Raw genomic sequence first — 22,407 nt, forward strand, 5'->3', positions numbered from 1 at the left:
GGCATGCCTATGAATGTGTAGTTTGCACATTTGGGGTTGTCCACACATGACAATTGTGTGCATTGAAATGTTTCTGTGTGTAAGAATCACCTCATTTGTAAATAACACATGGGCTAAATCTAGCTGCAATGCACTTTCAAAAACCATTAGTAGAATCCCAAGCTTAGAAGGTAATCTTCTATTTTCAAAGCTTGTGTTTTGTGATAATGAAATGATTGTAATCATTCTAGCTACATGCCATGAACTCTCATATTTATATTCTGTTCTCCAAAGATTCAAGAGGTGTAATCATTCTAGCTACATGCCATGAACTCTCATATTTATATTCTGTTCTCCAAAGATTCAAGAGGAATTCATTCATATTTAGACATTGTACAGCTCTCAATCAGCCCTTTCTTGCTTGCTACTATCAAAGGAACAAATTCCATAAATTTGCTCAAGCATTTTATTTTTTAACATTCATCTGTTGGGAAAGGATTTCTGATGCATTTTTAGTACTGCTTTGTTATTACCATTTGCAGCTGCATTCACTAAATGTCTCAGCATTTATAAAGTTTCCACCGTGGGTGACGACACAGTCGCAAGTGATGTTTCCCTCTGCTGGCTATAATACAAGCCAATTATACCATTGAAGCTGGGAAGCATGTACTATTACTGTTAGTGTATGTAATTTTCTGCAATCATTTTAAACACTGCTGTAATAAAGCATTTGTCAGTGATGCATAAGTAAGCAATTTCTATTTCCTTTCATGTCTCATTTTTAGTGCATTGTCTCAACACTTCATTTGGTGCCAAAATCCTGTACAAAAAGTGTTTGTTGCATTTTCCTTTCCATCTCTAATGTTCACGTTTTGAGTTCTGAATCACCATGTAGAAGTAATGTTATCATTGTTTTGTTCAGAGCTGGTCATTATTAAATATATTGGTGTAATCTGTCATGATCTTTCCCAAAAAATTCAAGAATCAACTCCACCTAGTGGTTTAATTGAGAAGGGCTATGCTTTAATCTCTGCATCTAGTATATCTCACATGATAAGTTACAGCTTCTGTTCATAGGCCTACCATATCAAATATGATGTGGAAGTAAAGTGTCAGTGTATCATACTTGATATGCTGAACAGAGCATTTTACTTTAAATTTTAGTAGCCTATAAATACTGGGAAACTTAACTGGATAAAATATATTTTTTATTCTTAGAATTATTCATTATTTTAATTCTATAAGTATAAAACTTTTGAGGCTCACAGCATATTGTTGAGAGTTCAGAAATGTTTCACTCAGTGAAAGCAGTTTAAATGTTTGTATAATATAAGGGTAGCAATAGGATATAGTAGGCACTGACAGAGCCAGGATAAGGGTGAGGCAGTTGCCTCAGATGAGGTTAATGGTTAACCTCATCTGAGGCCAAAACAGATGCAAAATTTCAGAAATATATTTTAAAAAATAAATTATGAGTGTTAACTTTCAGTTCCGAAATGTGTCAAGAAACGCCTTATTTAAAGCAATAAAAATGGCTTTATACAGTATTTTTTCCCCTAGCTTTTTAGTGACTGGCTCTGAAGATTAAAAAATATTCACATAACTTTCCCCTTCTTCCATGTACTCAGAGAACTAGCTGCTCTAAGTTTTAAAATTGATTCATCCATATAATGATTATTTTCATCTTACTAAGATAAACCTTGCAAACTGCCCATTAAGGTGATGTTGAACCTTTCCTTTTTAGCTGTTGAATGTTATGTAGGCTTAACACAAGAACTGACCCATCATATCAAAGCAAACACAAACTGATACTCAGTCTGTGATTTTGCTAAGTTGGTCATTCCTTTTCTGTAATACATTGGTTATCATAAATTAAGGAAACATCACAAAAATCACAATTACTGAAAAAGTTACATGTAGAATTTAATGAAACTTACCCACAATATACAACACATAGTAAGGTATCAAATAACATAAAAAGAAATTACCAGACAAATATGGTAGTATAGAAATTAGCACATGTATAAAATGAAGAAGTTGAAGGTGTCAGTTTGCTATAGGAAAAGTACCTTCAATATGGAATATGATCGCCTCTAGAAGCAATACAGCACATACAGCGATGTGTGATGCTTTCAATTATGCAGTCTATCAGTTCCATAGGAAACGAAATTTTAAATTATGAAGTATTACAGGTGTTAAATTGCTGAATACACATACATAATGATTTTATTTAGTTACCTTTGTTGAATAAAGATTTGTGCAGAATATATTTAATTTGATTACCCATAGAGGTGAGCATTTACTTCTTTGCCTGAGGTGATTGGCTGTTAGCACTGATATTTGAATTCTTAAATGTTATATTTCAGTATTGTTTGGAAATGTCTGACTGTTGTCTAAATGTCTAACTGTTATCATTATTATTAATATTGCTCTTTATCTTATTTTTAATTTTTACTTTAATTGTAAGTATTAGGATTTTCTGTTATCTTTAAATAATATATGCAAGAAAACAAATATTTTGATAAAAAGCAAATTTTACAGAAATTATTTTTATCCAATGAGCTTAAATTAAAAGACACACTTGGGTATACATAGACATTCAATCTAAGGCCATTGGCTCTTTAGGGAGCTTTGTTCTGTCTGTGCCAGGAGCAAAGAAATTAAGGTGAAATGTCTTTGTGATTTTCAGGGATGGGTCATCTAGTTGCAAGATACTGCACATGAGGATTGGGAAGTTAGATGCCTTGGAAGGGAAGTTAGAGGACTTTAAAAAAAAATATTTATATGTTCTATAGTTCATTTACTCCATCATTTTCTTTCATCTTTGCTTCACTGAAGGTGCCATCAAAAGTATGACAGTTTTTAACATATGGTGATATGAAAAAGGCTGTATGGAGATTTTGTTTTGCAGCAGACTTTCACCAGAATGAGACCTTGAACCTGTTTTATGAAAGAGATAGCTTAAATAATGCCAGCAGTGATTTCTGTAATTAGAGAACCTGTCATATCATACAACCCTCAAATGGAAATGGCGGCAACAATAACAGAAAGAGAATTAACCTTTTCGCGAGGGCGCACCTTTGTTTAAGATGCTCGTGCGGGACGGAAGGGATTCGAAGGCAGTCACCATACAGGACGGAGGTTTTGGCATCGCTAAGCCTAATTTTATTAAAAAAATCAGAAAAAAAAAGTTTCGCTTCTAGCATCGCAATTTTTGGTATCGTTTTAGATTATTACTTGAGCTCTTATATATATTAAAATTAACACTTAATAACGTTTTTTTCTTTATTTTACATGAAAATATACTTAAAGAATTGTTTATCTTGTAAAATAATTTTCTGAAGCGCTATTCAAATTATTCCAAAGTTTTAATTGATAAAATCCATCAATAAAGTTTAAAATTAATAAACAACACAATAAAGACTATTTACAGTAAGAAGTAACACAATAAAGTTTAAAATTAATAAACAACACAATAAAGACTATTTACAGTAAGAAGTAACAAAATTTAAAATGAAGACTGAGTGTGGTAAATCTGGAAGCACAGAGAAGTATCACTTTATAACTCTTTAGAAAATGAATCATCACTCTCATCTGTGTTAATAAATGGTTCATTGACCATACGAGGGTATATTCTTCCTCTGATAAATAGCGCCTTCCTGCCATAATATACTGGAGGTGAGGCTTTCCGAAATAAAATGAGAAGAAACGGAAATATATCTGAAGGCAATGCAAAACGTAACAGTACTCCACATACTAACCCTAAAAGACTGTACATAGTAAAGGAAAAAATAGAATAAAAAAGGAATTGGATATAAATCAGACACGCGAATGTTTTCATTAGCATGCAGCACTTTAAAGAGCTCACCTTGTAAAGACATTAGGATTTTTTTTTTTTTTTTTTTTTTTTTTTTTTAAAGCCAGAGAGATGAAAAATTAGCAACTGCCTTCGCCAGAAATCGAACCACGGACCTCTGGAATACCGGCTCAGTGTGCAGAACCACTACACCACGAAGGCACTCTAGGGAAGTGGGAGAAATACCTTATATACTCCCCTTTTTAAAGGGCGACTAGGATTTTAGGGGACCTAGTCACCAAATCCTGGGTGCGGAGAATCATCATCCACAACCCTTTTAGTTCCTGCATCACTTGTAGAGACATTAGGATTTTTTTTTGGAAGCCAGAGAGATGAAAAATTGGCAACCGCCTTTGCCGAGAATCGAACCACGGACCTCTGGAATACCGGCTCAGAACCACTACACCACGAAGGCATGCTAAGGAAGTGGGAGAAATATCTTATAATCTCTGTTTACGTTTTCCCCTCCACCTTTTGCAAGAGCTGATGAGTAAAATACCAAAGTCAAGCAGAATATATCAAACTCAAGGTCAGGAACCTAAAACTGTGTTCATTTCAAAAGTAATGGACATAGAATGCCATCTAGTGGCCTTCAGAAAAACATTGCAGCTTAAAATGCATATACGCATCATCCGTCCTCTGAATGCAATCTCTAGCGACGCCCAGCTGTAAAAGACGCTCTTAGGGAATGTGTATATGGGACGCCCGTCCTGAAAGAGTTAAAGAGCTTCCCTCCAAAAGAACTATTTCGCATTAAAATTAATTTTTAATCAAATATTATAATTTAGTAATATTAAATAAATTTTAAATGTCTGACAATGTTGTTAATAAGATTATTTCATTTTTATGTGTGCCTGAATTTAACATTAAAATCAATCATATTTGTTAATTGGTTCCCTGACAAACGCTCACTGGATGAAAGTGCACGTGACAAAAGCCCTCAAAAAAAAAAAAAAAAAAAAAAAAAGTAATAATTGCCCATGCTACAAATACCCACACCAATGAAAGTGTGTATTGATAAAAGCCCACACAGGTAAAAGCACACATTGATAAAAGCCCACATTGATAAAAAAACATGTAATAAAAAGGACATATGGTTTTTATTACTATAAAATGTATTTATAATTTTAATTATTGTAAATGAAGTATTCAGATCTGAATTTTAATGTCTCAAAAATATGTCTGTTTGTATGTTTTATCACTGCTTTATTTGTTTATTTTATTAGTTACAAAACAAACTTTCTGCTGTTTCATTAAGTGATTAGCTATAATGTTTTCATGATAAACTGAAAATGCATTTTATTATTTATTTACTTATTTAACTTGTATGTAAAAATGAACGTGCATGTGAAAATGAAAAATGTCATTGTGAAGTTCCTTACATGCTATTTTTAAGGTAATATGGCTGAGATTAAATATAATTACGTTTCATTTTTAAAATTATTAACTTTTTAATTGAAAAGCACTTGAATTTTATTTTCTTCCTTTTTTTCTTCAGCTTTTGGCAGTACCTATATTTGTGAACAATTATTTTCAAAAATGAAGCATACAAAAACAAAAATAGGACAAAATCACCGAAAAATATCTTGCAAATGCATTAAGAATTGTAACCTCGTCTATTGACCCCAATATCAATTTGCTTGTTCCGCAAAGCAAATTCATCCATCTCATTAATTTAAATTTTTTCCTTCTTTATAAAATCCAAACTAAATGAAACAAAACTTTTACAAATTGATAATAATTATGTACCTATACATACCTAATTCAAATTTTAAAAATTAATAATAAAAAGAAGTTAATTTATTTTAATAAAACAACATAGAGCTAATTTTTATTTCAATTTGTTAAAAAGTATTGTAAAAGTAAAGTATTCTGATATTTGAACTTTTTCTCAGATTTATTTTCAAAGGAAAAATGTCTAGAAAGTTTCGCGATTCAAAAATAAATGATCCAGTCTTAGATGAGATTTGTTTTATCAATCGAAAAAAAAAATGTTTCCTTTTCAAAGTGTAATACGAGGGCTATCCAGAAAGTAGATTACGTTTTGGAATAAAAAAATAAACAAAGTATAGGAAACAAATTTTATTATATACAGATGAAAGCCACACTCAAATACTACTTTTCTACATAGTCACCATACAAATTAAGGCATTTATCGTAGCGATGTACGAGCTTGGAAATTCCTTCGTCGAAAAATTCGGCCGCCTGCGCCTTCAACCACTTCGTTACCTCTTCTTGCAGCTGTGCGTCGTCATCAAAACGCTGCATAGCCAGCCACTTCTTCATTGCTGGGAATAGGTGGAAGTCGCTCGGTGCCAGGTCGGGACTGTACGGCGGATGAGGAAACAACTCCCACTTAAAAGATTCAAGAACTTTACGAGTGACATTTGCCGTGTGGGGCCGGGCGTTGTCGTGAATCAACAAGATCTTAGAGCTCAACATTCCTCTGCGCTTGTTTTGAATTGCTCTTCTGAGTTTTTGGAGAGTTTGGCAATACCTTTGAGAGTATATTGTAGTGCCTCTTTCCAGGAAGTCCACCAAAATTACACCTTTTCTGTCCCAAAAAACAGTCGCCATCATCTTCCTTGCCGACATTGTTTGCATGCATTTCTTGGGTTTTTGGGGAGAACTTGTGTGCCCCCACTGCATTGATTGCAATTTCGTTTCACAGTTCACATGTTTCACCCATGTTTCGTCACCAGTAATGATGCGATCGAGTAAAGAGTCACCATCCTTATGGTAAGCGTCCAAAAAGTTCAACGCTGCAGCCATTCGCTGATTTTTGTGGTCCTCTGTCAAGATTTTTGGAATCCATCTTGCACAAAACTTGTGGTAACCAAGCTTTTCGCTGATGATTTCGTGCAACAAACTTCGCGAAATTTGTGGAAAACTCAAAGAAAGTTCCGTTATTGTGAAATTTCGATTTTCACGGACTTTAGCATCGACTTTTTCGAGAAGTTCGGCGGTCACTATGCTGGGTCTCCCACTTCGATCTTCGTCGTGAACATTGGTTCGGCCATTTTGAAATCTTATGACCCACTGACGCACTCCACCTTCAGTGATAATGTTGTCCCCATACACTTCACGAAGCTGCCGATAGATTTCTATCGGTTTACAGTTTTTTGCAGTCAGAAACCTTATTACTGAGCGCACCTCGCAGCTCACGGGATTTTCAATTAACGCAGACATTTCAAACCGTCACAGTATCTGAACGGAGCACAGCACGAACCTCTCACTAGCACGGCTAGATGCAGACTGAGCTGCGCAACGCTCTGACCCCAAGATGGCCGCGCTAGCCCCGCTCCTAGCGGACACAGACGGAAACGTAATCTACTTCCTGGATGGCCCTCGTATATGTAAGTTGTTATACATACTAGCTTATTTCAACAAATGCTCAAAATTTTTTTCTCTTTTGAAATCAATAGAAATATAGTCTGACATATAGCACTGATAAATAATGATTGTTCCTCTTAAGAGGGCCAGGTACATATAGATATATATAATATGTGAAATTAATTATCTTTCATTTATTTTTGTTACCTATAAAATTTAATTAGTAGGTTATAAAAATATACATAATATTCTTGCAGCATAACAGTATATGTAATATTCAAATCAACAGAATACTTCATATATATTTTTTATGAGTATGTATTTAACGTTAATATGACTTCATATTATTTTGTGATAATTGTGTAGTCTTTGATAAGTGAAAAAATATAACCTTAACAGCAGTCAGCTACATGCTGAAAGAAGGACACAAAAAATTTGTATATTCCTTAGCGCATCCATTATATAAGTAATTTTTTTGCATTGATTATTATCTAACATTTTAATTTGATGTTAAAAATGAAGATATCACATCTTTAAATATGCTTAAAAAGTATATTTAACATTTCTTATTTTTTAATCTGTAAAAATATATAGTGCTATTTCTTAAGTTATATTATGTGAGAATATGTTTTTAGGTTAACTCTATACTTCTTAACAATAACTGTATAGAATGTTGTGTGTTTAATAAAATGCAATAGACTCAACTGATTTTTTTCTCCTGATATTTTTGGTGGAGTAGTAATGGAGCAAAATGTTGAACAACAGGAACATGTAAATAATACATCTGCTGAGCTGCGGATTAAAAGGACTCAGGTTTGTTTCTCTCATTTCTGTTCTCCCTCATTACTATGTATATAATTTCTCTCCTTCAGTGGAACCTTGAATCACAAACTCCTCACTTCACAAACATTTTGGTTCACAAATAAATTACCTGAACAAAAAACAAACAAACAAAAAAAAAAAAAAAAAATGCCTCTGATGACGAACACTTAAATTGAGTCTTGAGTTACAAACACTTAAATTGATAGTATGTGATTTTCAAAGGTGTTATGAGGTAAATTCAGAATTAAATGCATAAATTTATAATAACTCAGGGATTTCTGTAAATATAATTTTAATGTTTTCCATTACTTAACTCTCAAATCTGGAAGCAAGTGACTTACAGGAGTATGAATTCAGTGTGGAGAAAATTGTGGCCAGTCAGGGCTCCAGGCAGAGGCTTTTCAGCACTTTGGCACCTGGAAGTTTTTTGTTGTTTATGATATTGTTTCTTTAGGTAAAATGATAAGTAGGATGTTATCAGCAAAGATGTGGAGAAGTTATTAGAGCACCTTGAAAATAAGCTGAACAATAACTATAACTTTAGAAATAGCAATAAAATGTAACTGTGGATGAAATCTTTTAAAAAAGAAAAAAAAAAAAATATCCTTATTACCTGATGTGTGAAATTTGTGCAAAATGGAGTAAGATGGAAAGTTTTCTCTTAACGATATCCCCCCTGTTAAAGAAGTAGCAAGTTAGAACATTAGCATTTTCAATGGCAATGCAAAGTCTCACCGTAGAAAAATTCTAAAATGAAAGCAGGAACAAATTTCACTGGACAAATTTGAGTCCCAGGAATTCTCAAGTCTCAAGCAGAGTTGGTTGATGCTTAAAGGCAAAGAAAAGATAAAAGTTCCCGCTTAAATATATTTTTATTGGAGTGAATTTCAAATGCAAACAATAACATCTTAATCATTTTCTATTTATGCCATTCATTCTTCTTTGTGCATGGAGAGTGAATATGAATTAAGTTTTCAATCTAGTTTACCTGCTTAATATTGTCTTGTCCTTCTTGTTTTATGTTTACTGATTTCCATTGATTTTGGGTTATTAATTTGTGTGCAAAATATTGTAGAATTTAAATAAGTAATCATCTGTGGTCCAAGAACATATTACTCTATTTTATGTAATTCCTGCAAGAAAAAATGTTATGGAATTGTTTATGAGCATTTTAGTTGATCAACAGACTTCAGGAATAAATTAAATTCATGGAGATTTAACTGTATTTCTAATAATATATTATAAATTATAGTTTGTTGCTTTAAAATAGGTATTTAAGGATATTTTCATCCTTCCTGATTTGTAGTTGTAACATCACCATCATTGCATTTCATTTTCTCCATTTCATGTAAGATTATAGTTCAAGGTAACCCTTTATTTGTGAGGCAAAATATGCTGAATGGAAACTGAATGAGGAAAAAACAATTAGGTCACTCAACCATCAGCTGCAACTGTTGTTACCCTAGTTACAAGTTATGCTGGGTGGGAAATTATGATTCTGAAGTGCTTATTCTAAAGTAACAGACTATAGATTTTACACTACTGATATTTATCCTATGTTATATGCCTCTGTGGACTTTTGCATGCTTTTTGCCTACCTTATACATGACTTTTTTGTTTTCATCATTGTCCACAGGAAGATTCTGTTCCTGCTTTGTTTCTAACTATATTGTTGTGTGCAAACATATCAGTGGTGTAAATAAATCTAATTCTAATCTATCCAAATATAATTCTTGATTTTACTCACATTCGTTCTATGCACTACTTAGTAGTATTTTATTAACATCATCTCTGTGCTATAAAAGTACAAAATTGAGATATAAACTTATTTGATTTTAGTTAAATGATTAGTAAATGAATGATAATTACATTTTACAAAGTATTTTAATATCTTTAATAACATTTCTGTAGTTACATAAGAATTAAAAATCTAAATTCTTAATGAATATTTCTAGATTGATCTGAAGGATGGAGCACCATATACTATATAATATAAATAATTATACTATAAACCAGTAACAACTGACTGTTCCTATCAAAGAAGTGAAGCCAACTTTTAAAACAATTTTGATCTGCAAGTTTTAATTAAAGTGGAATTTTAGTGTTTACAGATTAATCTGATCCCAGAGTTATAAACTGGGATCTTCAACTTATTCTTGTATAAGTGCAAGAGAGGAGTGTTTAAAAAACTAATACTGAATTCAGTAATCTGTATAACATGAGTGGATTTACAGGAGAATTTGTAGTTTTGAAAGTTTAATAAAACCTTCCTCTCCGGCTGTGGCAATTAAAAAGTTTTATATTCCAACATTTATTAATAATATTAACAACAGAAATCTGAGATGAGATTTTTATGTTCCAGCATTTATTAATCACACTAACAAAAACAATAAATAACTTTATTAGCACTCTATGTAGATCTTACTCTTTGAGAGAAAAGGGTATTTTCAATGGCATTGAATTTAAGGCCAAATAATGATCCACTGGTTTAGCTCGTTTAATATTTAGAGTCATTAAAATAAACTTATATTCAAAGAAATAATTAGAACATTTGGAGAAAATAGGGATAGTTTTTTTATTTCGAGAGGCAACTAATATATCACCAAAATACAGAACAGACCTTGGCTTTAACATTTTTGGCATCCTAGGAGATAAGTATGGTTGACCGTCTGTGTTTATTAGCTTTCTGAGCAGGACTGCAGTAGCCTTTTTGCCTTCCAATGCAAACTCTGAAACTCCAAAATTTTTCCACCTGGTTTCTTTCTAAATTAAAAAAAAAAAAAAAAAAAAATTGCCACTGCTAAGTTATGCTATCCGGTGCAGCTGCATTAGTTTACAGTGGCTCTAGTGCTGGACCAGCCCCTGAGCAGCATGACCGCCTTTATAGCTTATAATTAAGAAAAAAATTTTTTTGCTTTCTTTAATGATGTAAATATCATCTTGATGAATGGAAAACTGATTAAAATAAGTTATAGTACAAATTTAGGTAATAGATTATGTTTAAATGCAGATCTTCATGAACAGAAGCCAAAAGGTTTCGCCACTCAGAGGTTAAATATGTAAAAAATTTCAAGTGAAATTTACCTTTTTTCTAGGTTACTTTTGCTCGCAGGTAGCGTTATTTTATGCTTGCAATAAAAATTTAGGTGGTTCCTACTGAAAATTAGCATCCCAGACAGCTTGCCTGTATCACTTGTGCTGAGAACCAACCCTGGTACATAACCACAAAAAGTTAATACAATATCCAAGAAGTGTTTGGTATGTAACATACTAAATTTTGCAACCATTAAGTAAAGTAACATATTTTGATTTACCATAGAATAAGTATTTAGATAGCCCAGTGATATTTTAACTTCTGTTTTTGGAATATCTGTTTTCTGAGGGGGCGTCTGGTGATCTAAAGTGACAGTTCTGTTTACAGGTTTTTTAAATGCACTTTGCAATTTTTGAAAGATTTTTCTATCTTCAATTCGATAAAAAATAAAAGTTTTACTATTTTAACTACCAGTTTTAATGGTATTACTGTCTCCAATGCAATTAAAATTGAGAGTTTAAATGATAAAACTTGCAGTTACAGTTATGGTTTGAACTAATTTTCAAATAATTTATAAAAGTAGTCAAATTTAAACATAATAAGTATTACACGCATGTTGGGGATGGAATATCATCTAGAATAATGGCAATATTAAGATTGCAGCAGAGACCGTCCGGGCATGTGTCTCCATTACTTTCGGGAACATTATCGAAGATTGTTAACTTATTTATGGTTAAGTTATAATTTTTAATAGTTTACTAAAAGGCATAAATTTAAATATTTTAATGAATAATAATTAATAATTTATTTTTATTTATAAAATGATTGCCACTTGTACAGATAAGTTTTATGAAAAAGTAATTTAATTTTGTTTCTTTCAGCATTCAGCATTGTTTAGAAGATTCGTAGATGCTATGACTGAATATAGCAGTATTCAAACAGAATATAGAGAACGCTGTAAAAACAGAATAAAACGTCAGCTTCAAATAAGTTAGTATTGCAAAATATTTTTTTAATTATAAATTAACTAATAAATAAAATATATAATAAGATCACTGTGCTACTTTCTTTCTCAGAGTTTTTATAAATTCCAAAATATTTGTTATGAAGCCAAAAGATAATTTTGTAGCCATGTTTTATAACCTTTGTTAGTATTTATTTAGAGAGAATTAAGCAGATATTTTTAAAACTATTCTTATAATTCCCCTATTCCAAATAGTTTATCTGCATACTATAAAAAATTATTATTATAAGTAAAATTCAAGTTTAATATTATGAAAAATTCACTTGAAGGCTTCAGACTTTTAGCACAGTCACAATATTGGAAGATGGCAAATTTTCAGAAAACAATTTCAGTACTCAAACAATTTTAAGCGAAAAAAAATATGCACCGGCATTGCATGTTGACCTTCATTAAATTGTGTTACACTTAATTCTTATACGGTCAAAATTCATTAATTCGGACACCTATAATCCGGACCTCAAAGCTTCAAACTTTCTGCACATGTGTCGCGTTGACGCATGCGCGTAAGGCCTTTGCGGCTGAGAATTTGCTTGTGCGTGTGCGCAAAATACGTTTACGAGTGCGCGTTTAATTAATAACGGACAGTATATGCTAAGCTAAAATTATTTAATTATCTATTTCAGTTAATGTTGCAGATTTCGTTGTTCCTTAATCTTCGAATTGGATCCGGCTTATTATTTTTTGCAGACTGTTAGAGCAATTTTATAAAAGTAAGCTTGAACTTTCGATTATGTCAAATAGAATTTCTGATATATATTTATTAATATGTAAATGATCTACAAAGTGAAAGTATGTTTCGAAGTTCATTAAACAAAAAGTGGAATTGCTACAAAAAATGGATAAAGGCATATCCTTTGTTTATGTAAACTTTAACGTTTGTTTATCTAAACTTTGTTTATCTTTAACGCTGGGCAATGAATTGGAAGTTGATCTGTCAACACTATCCTTATCTTCAGGGCAGATGTTTTTATTTTATTTGACTTATAATTCCTTATTAAATGTAGTATTTCATCTCAATGTACTCCATCTTTGATATGATTTAACGCCTATCACAAGCGAATTAAATTCCTCATCATTATAATTCGCTTCTGATAGCAAAGAAAGAGACAGAGGTTATTGAAAACAAAAAAATTTCAATTGACAAATTAGTCGGTATTCTCGACACAGCAATTATCGGACTTGAACAGCGGAACTTTGTAACTGAACAAGAAATTATGTCAGTTTAAAGAATTAAAGAGAATGTATTATCACATAAAAAACGAAGCAACTTAAACAATTTACATTGAAAGAAATGTTTAATAAAGTAAACAAATAAATATTAAGCTTTTTTTTTTTTTTTTTTTTTTGTAAATTTTGATACCTTTTAGATCATAATTTTTCTCTATTTCATAAATTACGGTTTCATATTTTTAATTTTATAATTTCTGCATGCCATCTTACCAGATTTAAACTGATGATCTATAATCCGGAAAAATCGATAATCCGGAATCGCCGAAGTCCCGACGAGTCCGGATTAACGACTTTTGACTGTAACTGTGTTCTTATTTTCAAAAGTATTGTCAGTTAAAATTTTTTAAAGTGTATCATTTTTTTCATTCTATGTTTATTGTAACAACTAAGACTAGAGATATAATTTTATAATTAGAGAAAAAAAATATTACAGTTGAAATGCCTGGATTATGAAAATATATTTTCTCACTAGAAACATCAGTTTTTATACATAACCCATAAACTAGATTTTTTATTTGTTAGATTCAAAAGAAATATTTTTAGTTTTACTCATTCCTCTCGTACTTTTTTTTTTTTTTTTTTTTATTCCATTAACTCACATGAACAATCATCAGGATTTTTAGTCAAAGTCTTTTTAGTTACCTAGTGTCTTTCCCAGATCTTAAAAAGCTTTCTAAGTCATTGACTTGACTCAATAGGAAAAGCATTGCTTCATATTTTACTTTAGCTGTGCCTAAGGATTTAAAAGCACACAACTGTGATTCCGAGTTTGTCTCAAAGTTCCAAAATTAGAATATTCTTCGCTTTTAGTAGAACTAGACACATAGAATTCTACTAAAAGCTCTTCCTTCCTATGTCAAGATTTTAAAAGTTTTGGAGCTTTCTCATAATTTTCATTTGAAAGTTGGAAAAGTTTCATTTGATTTCTGTGCTGGTGACCTAGGTTTCATACTAAGTTTCAAATATTTAAATTTATTTTCATTGGATAAAAAATTATCTTTTGAATTTTTGTAAACTGGCCCCAGTAACCAATCCACTTTCTTAAATCTCCATCAGATTTTGTTAACTCCATCATAGGTAATTTTATCTGAGTTTTGAACCCAGTCTGAGATTCATTTTCAACATCTGAATGTAATTGTTTCTTTAATCTTAATTCATGCTTACTGCATTTTGCTGTTCTTTTTCCACCTTAGCTTCTGTCATATTTTTATCTTTCAGAAAGTGTAAATGAGTGGAATTTATTTTCAATGCTTTGCATTGAGTTCCGTTGTATCCCCTCTTCTGGAGATAAGTTCTTCTATCCTATTTCCTTCAACTATAGACAATTTCCGAAGAACTTTTTGTTTTGTTGTATCCATTGTGTATCTTTGATTCAAAACAGTCCCATCAAATGGATGCCACAAATGTAAAGTCAGGCTTTGAATTGAGCAAAATTAAAAGATAAATGTTTATTTACATTATTAAAGAGGTTTAACATAAACAAAGGAAGCTCTAAAAATGGTTAATGGCAATCTAAATATACAAAGCTAAAAATAGAATTACAAATTTGTAAACTCAGTTTCTGTTGCCAAATTTTTATGCTTGAATTAGTGAAGGCTCAGAAATAACATTCCTAATAGGGGAATAAAAATATCTGTCAAAAATGTAGGCAAGTAGAGGGGGCTGAAATAAAGAGATTTTATAATGGAATGTGTTTGCAAAAATGGCATACTGAAGTGGCAGAAGACAGTGTTGAGTATTAGGTGAAGACATTCTACTGGCATGAGTTGTCTTTTTCTGTGCAATTTTTGAATGGTATACATTACTACATGAATGCAGAACCTACCTGCATGCATTTTATCTAAATGAAATAACTACTTAAAGAAGGTCCAGAGAATGAGTCTTAGGTGTTTTCTTTGAGCCGCTGCTCCACTTTCATCCATAGGCAAAATAAATGTCAGAAAACTCCATGTTAATTATGATGCATTCTGCTTTGCATGGAGAATGATGATTTATGCCAACAGAAAGCTTTCACTTACTGCTGAATAGCACCCTGTACCTCTTTACATGCCATTTCTGCACATGCAATATTTTTTAATCATCCTATATATATATATATATATAATCTTGATATAACTGTTTCTGCTGCAATTCTTTTTTCATGTTATTTACAATGAGGTTTTATTCTGAAAACAATTCATAAGCACTTTAATGTGAAACCTCGATTTGCAAACTTAATTCATTCCTGAAGACCATTTGTCAACTGCAGTGTTTTTTAACCGAAATAACTTTTCTCATAGGAATTAATTTGTTCCTGGACCATATATGATTCTTTATTTAAATTTTGCAACAGTAGTGGTGCACAATTTCATAACCCACAAACCGATTAAATCAGTAAATATGAAAACAAAAACAATTTTAAACAGATAAAATAAATGAAAATTTAATTATATTGTACCTTTACAAAGAAGAGTGGATGGCATAGGTATAAGGATGAGTAGAAAATGATTATTTGGATGCAAAATTCCCTTTTATAAATCAGGTTACTTGTCTTTAGGGGTCATCTTCTTTTACTTTTTCTTTGTTTTTAAGCTCTACTTGACTCTACTTGAGACACACTAGGTCTTTGTTTCACTCAAAAATTGTCCAAAGTGATTTTTTTCTTGACTACATATTAGAACATCTCTAAAGTGAGGCTGGTATTTTCACTGATACTGCTGTAGCTTGCTATTACTTATCAGGAAGATATTGATTATTATGATTATTATGAGTTAAATCTCATAACTATCCTCGTGAGCATCATCTCTCCTGCCACTGAGCAACTTCTTAAGTGATATGGTTCTCAGCTTAGGGCACTGATGGGCAAATTTTTTCAGTCGCGGGCCAAAAATCGAGGAAAAAAAAAATTTGGTGGGCCAAGATAAATTTTTCTAAAACTGTAAAAACAATATAGAAGTATTACAATTTAAATATGTTAATGACATGAATGAAACTGTGATTTCATTTTTGAAATTTCCTTATATTGAGGTTCGAAGTAAAATGTACTGATTTTAAGGAACAAGGCTAAATGCTCATATGCCACTCTACTTCTGAAATAATTCTTTCTAAGGTTCATAGTTGAAAACACTTATATAAGATGAAGCAAACATTATACTTATGTTCTGAGTGTGAGATATTTTTATGTGAAATATATATATTATATATGTGAAATTTAGGAAACTTACTTTCGATAATGATTTGTAAAACTCTAACTTTGCCATATTTAGAAACAACTGCTTGAGATGATTGTTAGATTGCAACTCAATTAATTCAAGCTGCGAAATTCAGGGAATGAGACAAGTTGTTCCTAGCCTGCTGCTCAGCAAATAGATTAAGTTTTAGTTTAAAAGCTTTGAGATGCATCCTGATATCGTCAATAAAATTATTTTTCTCTACCATCTTAAAATTCAAGTTGCTCATACAACAAAGAAAATCTGTAAAAAATTCAAAGTCCAAGAGCTGTTCTGTATCTTCTAACATTTCGCACTCTGCAGAACACTGTTTCTCATGAAAGAATGACACAATGTCGTCTTTCAGCTGCCAAACTCGCTCGAAAACACATCCTGCAATAAGTCACCTTACTTTCATGTAATATGCCATCCTCTTGTGAGTAAGCCCACGAAATCAAATATTATTTACAAGCTTCACGACTGCATCAAGAATGGGTTTTATATTCAACGCAGATTTACACAGAGCATCTTGATGTATAACACAGTGTAGAAAAACAACATTGATCCCGGGAAAGTTTTGATTAAAGAGTCCAAGAAATCCTGATATTTTCCCTGTCATATTTGGTGCTCCATTGGTCATAATATTACATATATTTGTTATAGGCACTTTCAAAGTTAAAAGCTCTTCCTGAAATTCGTAGTTCCCTTTAAAGAACACATGCACGCCAGTTTTTCAGTAATTTCAAAGTTCTCATTAACACCTCTTATAAATAACATTAATCATTTAAATCAGTGCTTTCATCCATAAATATGGAGCAAAATTTAAACTTTCCAATCTCTGACTCTAATTGCAATGTCAAATTTTTATCGATGTCTTCGATTCTAGAATTTACCATTTTTCGAGATAAGCTTACAGTCTCAATATTATTTTTCTTGTCTGGACATAAGACATCACAAACTTGGAGCATGCATTGTTTAATGAACTCTCCATTACTGAGAGCTTTATTATTTTTTAGCAATATTGTATATTACAATGTAACTTGTATGTGTAGCTGCTGCTTGGATACTGTTTACCTTCATGAAAACATTTTGTCGGCCTGATTTACTTTCTGCATTTTTTTTTTTTTTTTTTAATATTCAGGCATTGCTTTGTAATTAAAATTCTTATGCTTAGATGTGAAATTACGGAAAATGTTATATTCTTTTAAGACTGCAATAGCTTCATTGAAGATGAGAAACACAGGTTTATCTTTTACAACAGTAAAAAAATATTTCCAGGTCCATTCATCATAAAAAGCATGGCACTCTGAATCAGCTTTACATTTTTTAGTAGCCATTTTGGGGTTGAAATATTTTACGAATAACCCAAACAAGCACCAGCTACGCTATACTTTTAATAATTTCACCACTATTCACAATGATGCTATATGTCCGCAATCTTTCCATAGGCAATCAATAATATTAGAACTCGCACCAAAAGAAAATGCCGCTGACTGGAGCTTAAAATGTGCAGTCTGCTACATGTGAAGTCTAATTCACCTGTATTGGATTCCCATATGTCTGCTCCCCGAGAAAGATATTATGCTTGTTAGCACCAATCTACAGCTAACTAACAAATAACTTCTGCTTTTAACACATAACTAATTGAAAGCTGTCTGTGCTTGCTAGTTCCGTCATTTTGTGTTTTGTAGAATAAAAATAGAGGCAATAAAATTATCATTAGTAAAGAGAAGGGGGAAAAAAGGAAGAAAAATTACCATTTAAACAAAGTAGAAAAAGAGGTAGATATATAATATATAAATATATATTTCTTTTAATTAGCCTCGGACCGACAAATTTAAATTCTATCTGCGGGCTGGATAGAACCTTCCGGCAGGCCAGAGTTGGCCAGCGAGCCATAGTTTGCCCATCCCTGGCCTAGTGGGTACGAGATCTTGTCTGATGGAGTTTCACTTCCAATACAACCTCACAGAAGCAAGCTCCTTCAGCAAGTCTCATCTGACCAGAAAAATATTCATATGTGAAAACTTTGTGTTTTACCCTATTAGTACAAATTTTGAAAATCAGAGAATTAAGATCATTTTGTTTTCTTCTTTTTCTTCTTGTAGACATTTCTTCTATGATTACCTTTTGTTACTACCTCTGAAGTTATTGTAGTTCCTTCCTATTGAGCTCATTTTTTATGATCCTGTAGTAACTTTTCCACTTCTTCATTGTTTACTTCCTAGCCTATGGTTTTGTCTAGAGACTAGAGCTGGATTAACCGTTAAGCAATATAAGCACATGCTTAAGGCATCAAGGAAAGGGTACACCACACAAAAAGGTATTAAGGAAACGGGACACCAAAAAAACTTTCATTGCTAGTTTTACTATGGAATGCACGATGCAGCGAAAAAAAAATTGTGTGAGAAGGCATGGAAAATAAACTGTCATAAATATATGTGAGGCACCAAGATCTAAGTTCTTAGGGCCTCTGAAAGCCTTAATCTGGCCCTGCTAGAAACCCACATTAGATATAGTCACTTGCTGCTAATCTTCATTACTGAGACTTAAGCAACAGAAAATATGTTTTGAGAAGGCCCTTAGTGTTAATTATGTGGCATAGGTTACCACAAAACACTTTTGAAAATCATTTGTTGCCAACTTGAAAGTATGTAACTTGAGAACTGTTCCTCATTTAAAGTGTTTTTTGCTCAGATAATTTGTTCATGAACTGCATGGCTCATGAAGTTAGTCATTTATGATCCACGGTCTCATTAATTTATTGTGTAAAGAAGAAATAATTTTATTTCTTTCTTTAAAATGTATAATTACTTTTGTAACAGCAACTATATATTTTCATACTTTTTTTTCTGTTTTTAAATACAACATTAATAATTTTCATAATTTTATATCAAGGTAAAGTGACCATACATCCTGCATTTTCAATCTCTATCCTGAATTTTTAAAACTCGTTTTTGGTCCCGAATTTACAGCATTTGTCCCAAAAAACAGTATAAGAACATAAAAGTTTAAATGCTATTTAGTTAAGTAATGTAGATTGCAAACTGAGAATACAAGTGTAAATTAAGAGACTCGTGTGAGACCGGAAGCATAAATAAGGGATTCCTCGTCTAACATTTACCTTAAAATTTTACCTTAAAAAAATTGTGGTGAGGGAGTTCTATTTCTCATTTCTCTCTCCAGCCCTTGACATACACAAAGTATTGTCCCGCTGCCTATTATTTTCGATTTCGTAGCTGATATATTTTTTTTCCTTGTTCTGTTGTCTCCAGCTTCAACCTCCTTCTCTTATCTTCAGTGGAACTTCGAAATTTTAGAGAAGTTGACTGAGTTAAAACTTTTTGTGCTTTCCGACTCTTGGCTATATCTTAATGCCTCGATGTAGTCCTCAAAGTCTTCCTTCCAGTGTCTCCAAGCTTCAGAAGGGTTCGATCCAGCGTCAAACAGTGACAACAGGGTCAGGTTATGCACCATTTTTGATTCCAAGTTTTTCAAATGCACGTTATCCTTAAAATATCAATTTATGCATTAAATTCGTGAACATGGTTTACTCTGACACCATGTTATATATGTTGACTCATCAAACATAGATAAATTACTGTTTATTTATAAGATTAAATTAAATTACTTTATACATAAGAGAGACATGGATGCTACATGGTTGGCGGCAAGTGGTGAGAGTGTGACGCAGCACAAATACCATGCACTTGCCTAGCTAGTCAGGTTAGAGGCACTGCCATCTATCGGCAAGCAAAGTAATTAATATCTAACAGTTTCCAACCTATAACTCTGTCAAATAATCGCCGCCCCTTAGAACTATTCACCTCTGAACGAGCAAAACACGTGTTTTCAACCCCCGCGAAAAGAGGAAAATGCAGCTGGGCAGTCTGACCCCTAACCTCCAAAAGAAGCCCACTCGTGAGAAACGGAAATACACTCGCGCCCTTTTAACTGTAACACATATTCTGCCAAACTTCAAAGAACTTTGCCTTAAATGAGCTAAAGTTTAAAAAATACTGAATACTAAACATTAATTTTTAAATAAGAACAATACAAATTCATTAATCACAATAAAAATAATATAATAATTGTACACAACAAATAATGCATAACAAATTTCCATAACACAACGAATAATGCATAACAATTTTCCATAACACAACAAATAATGCATAACAATTTTCCATAACACAACAAATAATGCATAACAATTTTCCATAACAGTATTTGCTCACAGCTTATTTGCAGTTCAGACTTAAAGACATCACTGCAAGTTTTAAATGATGTAATAATTTGATTGTGATTTGAATTCATAATATATATATATATATATATATATTAATTATCAACAATGCATTACATATGTTGGTCGTCATTAGCTGAAATTTCATTGTAGATATATCCATCTAAAATCATCTTCGTTTTGTCACATTTAGATCATAAACTTTTTACTCCATTGTCATTTTGACTTTGCATAATGGTTAAAAAAAATTTATAGAAATCTGCCAATGGAGTGACATTTTCCATTTGGCAATGACATATATCTTTTATTTATCAATGGTGTATTATATATGTGCTAAGGGTTTTTTTTAACTGAAGTTTAATTTATTTTTACCATTAGTTTTCTTAGTAATGGGTTCAAAAAAAAGGGGGGAAGAAAGTGTTCATTAAATGAAGACCTACAGAAGGAATACCCGTTTGTTAAAAAAACAATAAACATTTCCAATGTACAGTGCAATTTATGTTCTTCAAAATTTTTTACAAGCCATAGTGGACATACAGATATTAAACTTCATATAAATTGTAATAAGCATAAAATGTCAAACTCTGCTGCATGTGGCTCATCATTAAAGAATTTCTTCAAACAGGAGAAGATGGAAGATAAGGAAGAAGAATTAGCTGCAGTAGAAGGTACTTTTCTCCATACCATACTGTTTGCCACAACCATAGCTGTCTATGGATAGTATGTCCAAGCTCCTTTAAGTGGCATTTCAGCCTAAATTTACATGTGTGCAATCCAAGGTTGAAGCAATACTACTAAATGTTTTCATCCCTTACACTTTAAGAGCTTTGCACAATAATTTGGAAAAAGGTTCATTTGTTTCAATCTTAACTGATGTTTCCAATCCCAAAGAAATAAAACTTTTTCTAATACTTGTTAGACTTATAGATTTGAGTTATGGATTTAGAGTAAAAATTTTAAGATCCTTACCTGGTGAAACATCCAATATTATCAGCAACTATTTAACTACTTGTCTTGAAGAAAATAATTTAAAAGATAAAGTTATTGGTTTTGTGCTGATAATACGAATTCTAACTTTGGAGGAGCTGATAGACATGGAGAAAATAATGTTTTTGTTAAATTTAAATGAAATCTTAACTATTGTTTAATTGGAGATCAATGTGTAGCGCATATTATCTATAACACTATAAGAACATCAGCTGATGTTTTATCAGTTGATATAGAGATGATTATTTTTAAGATATACTTTAAATATTATATTGTGGGAAACACTGAAAATTCTGCAACTTCGTAGAAACTGATTTTTCAATGATACTATATTAACAAACAAGATGGTTAGCGTTACCTTCGGTCATTGAAAGGGTACTCCAATTTTTTTTACCACTGAAAGCTTGTTTTCAATTTCAAAAGAAGTGCCCCATGCTTATTTTTAAATTCTTTAAAAATCCAGTGACAGAAGCTTGGCTACATTTTATTAACACTCAGGCTTCAATATTTCATAAAGTTATTAAAACAACTGAAAATCACACTGCATCTGTATTTGATGTAATTGCTTCAATGGTTGCTCCGAAAGCTTGAATGAGGAAGATGAGGATATTCCAATAAATGTTTAAAAAAAAAATCTTGAAGAGAATGAAGACTTTTACAATATGAAGTTACTGAGTTTCGAGAAGCTATTACAGTCAAAAGTCGTTA

General features: G+C 31.9%; 1 protein-coding gene across 3 annotated transcripts in view; it reads left to right on the forward strand.

Moving 5' to 3' along the window:
- Positions 1–22,407, forward strand: part of LOC118190709 (syntaxin-1A-like) — a 68,361-nt gene that overhangs the window by 13,550 nt on the left and 32,404 nt on the right. For all 3 annotated transcript variants that reach the window (XR_015040217.1, XR_015040216.1, XM_085812953.1), the window contains exons 5-6: positions 7,908–7,981; positions 11,906–12,014. Coding sequence is in view for 1 of the 3 variants with exons in the window: in XM_085812953.1 (XP_085669079.1) it covers positions 7,908–7,981; positions 11,906–12,014 (183 nt within the window). In the remaining 2 variants the exon portion in view is untranslated. The remainder of the gene's footprint in view (positions 1–7,907; positions 7,982–11,905; positions 12,015–22,407) is intronic.

Source organism: Stegodyphus dumicola, chromosome 3, assembly GCF_044657685.1.
Source record: "Stegodyphus dumicola isolate Sdum_Otavi_A_Nest chromosome 3, ASM4465768v1".
Classification (NCBI taxonomy): domain Eukaryota; kingdom Metazoa; phylum Arthropoda; class Arachnida; order Araneae; family Eresidae; genus Stegodyphus; species Stegodyphus dumicola.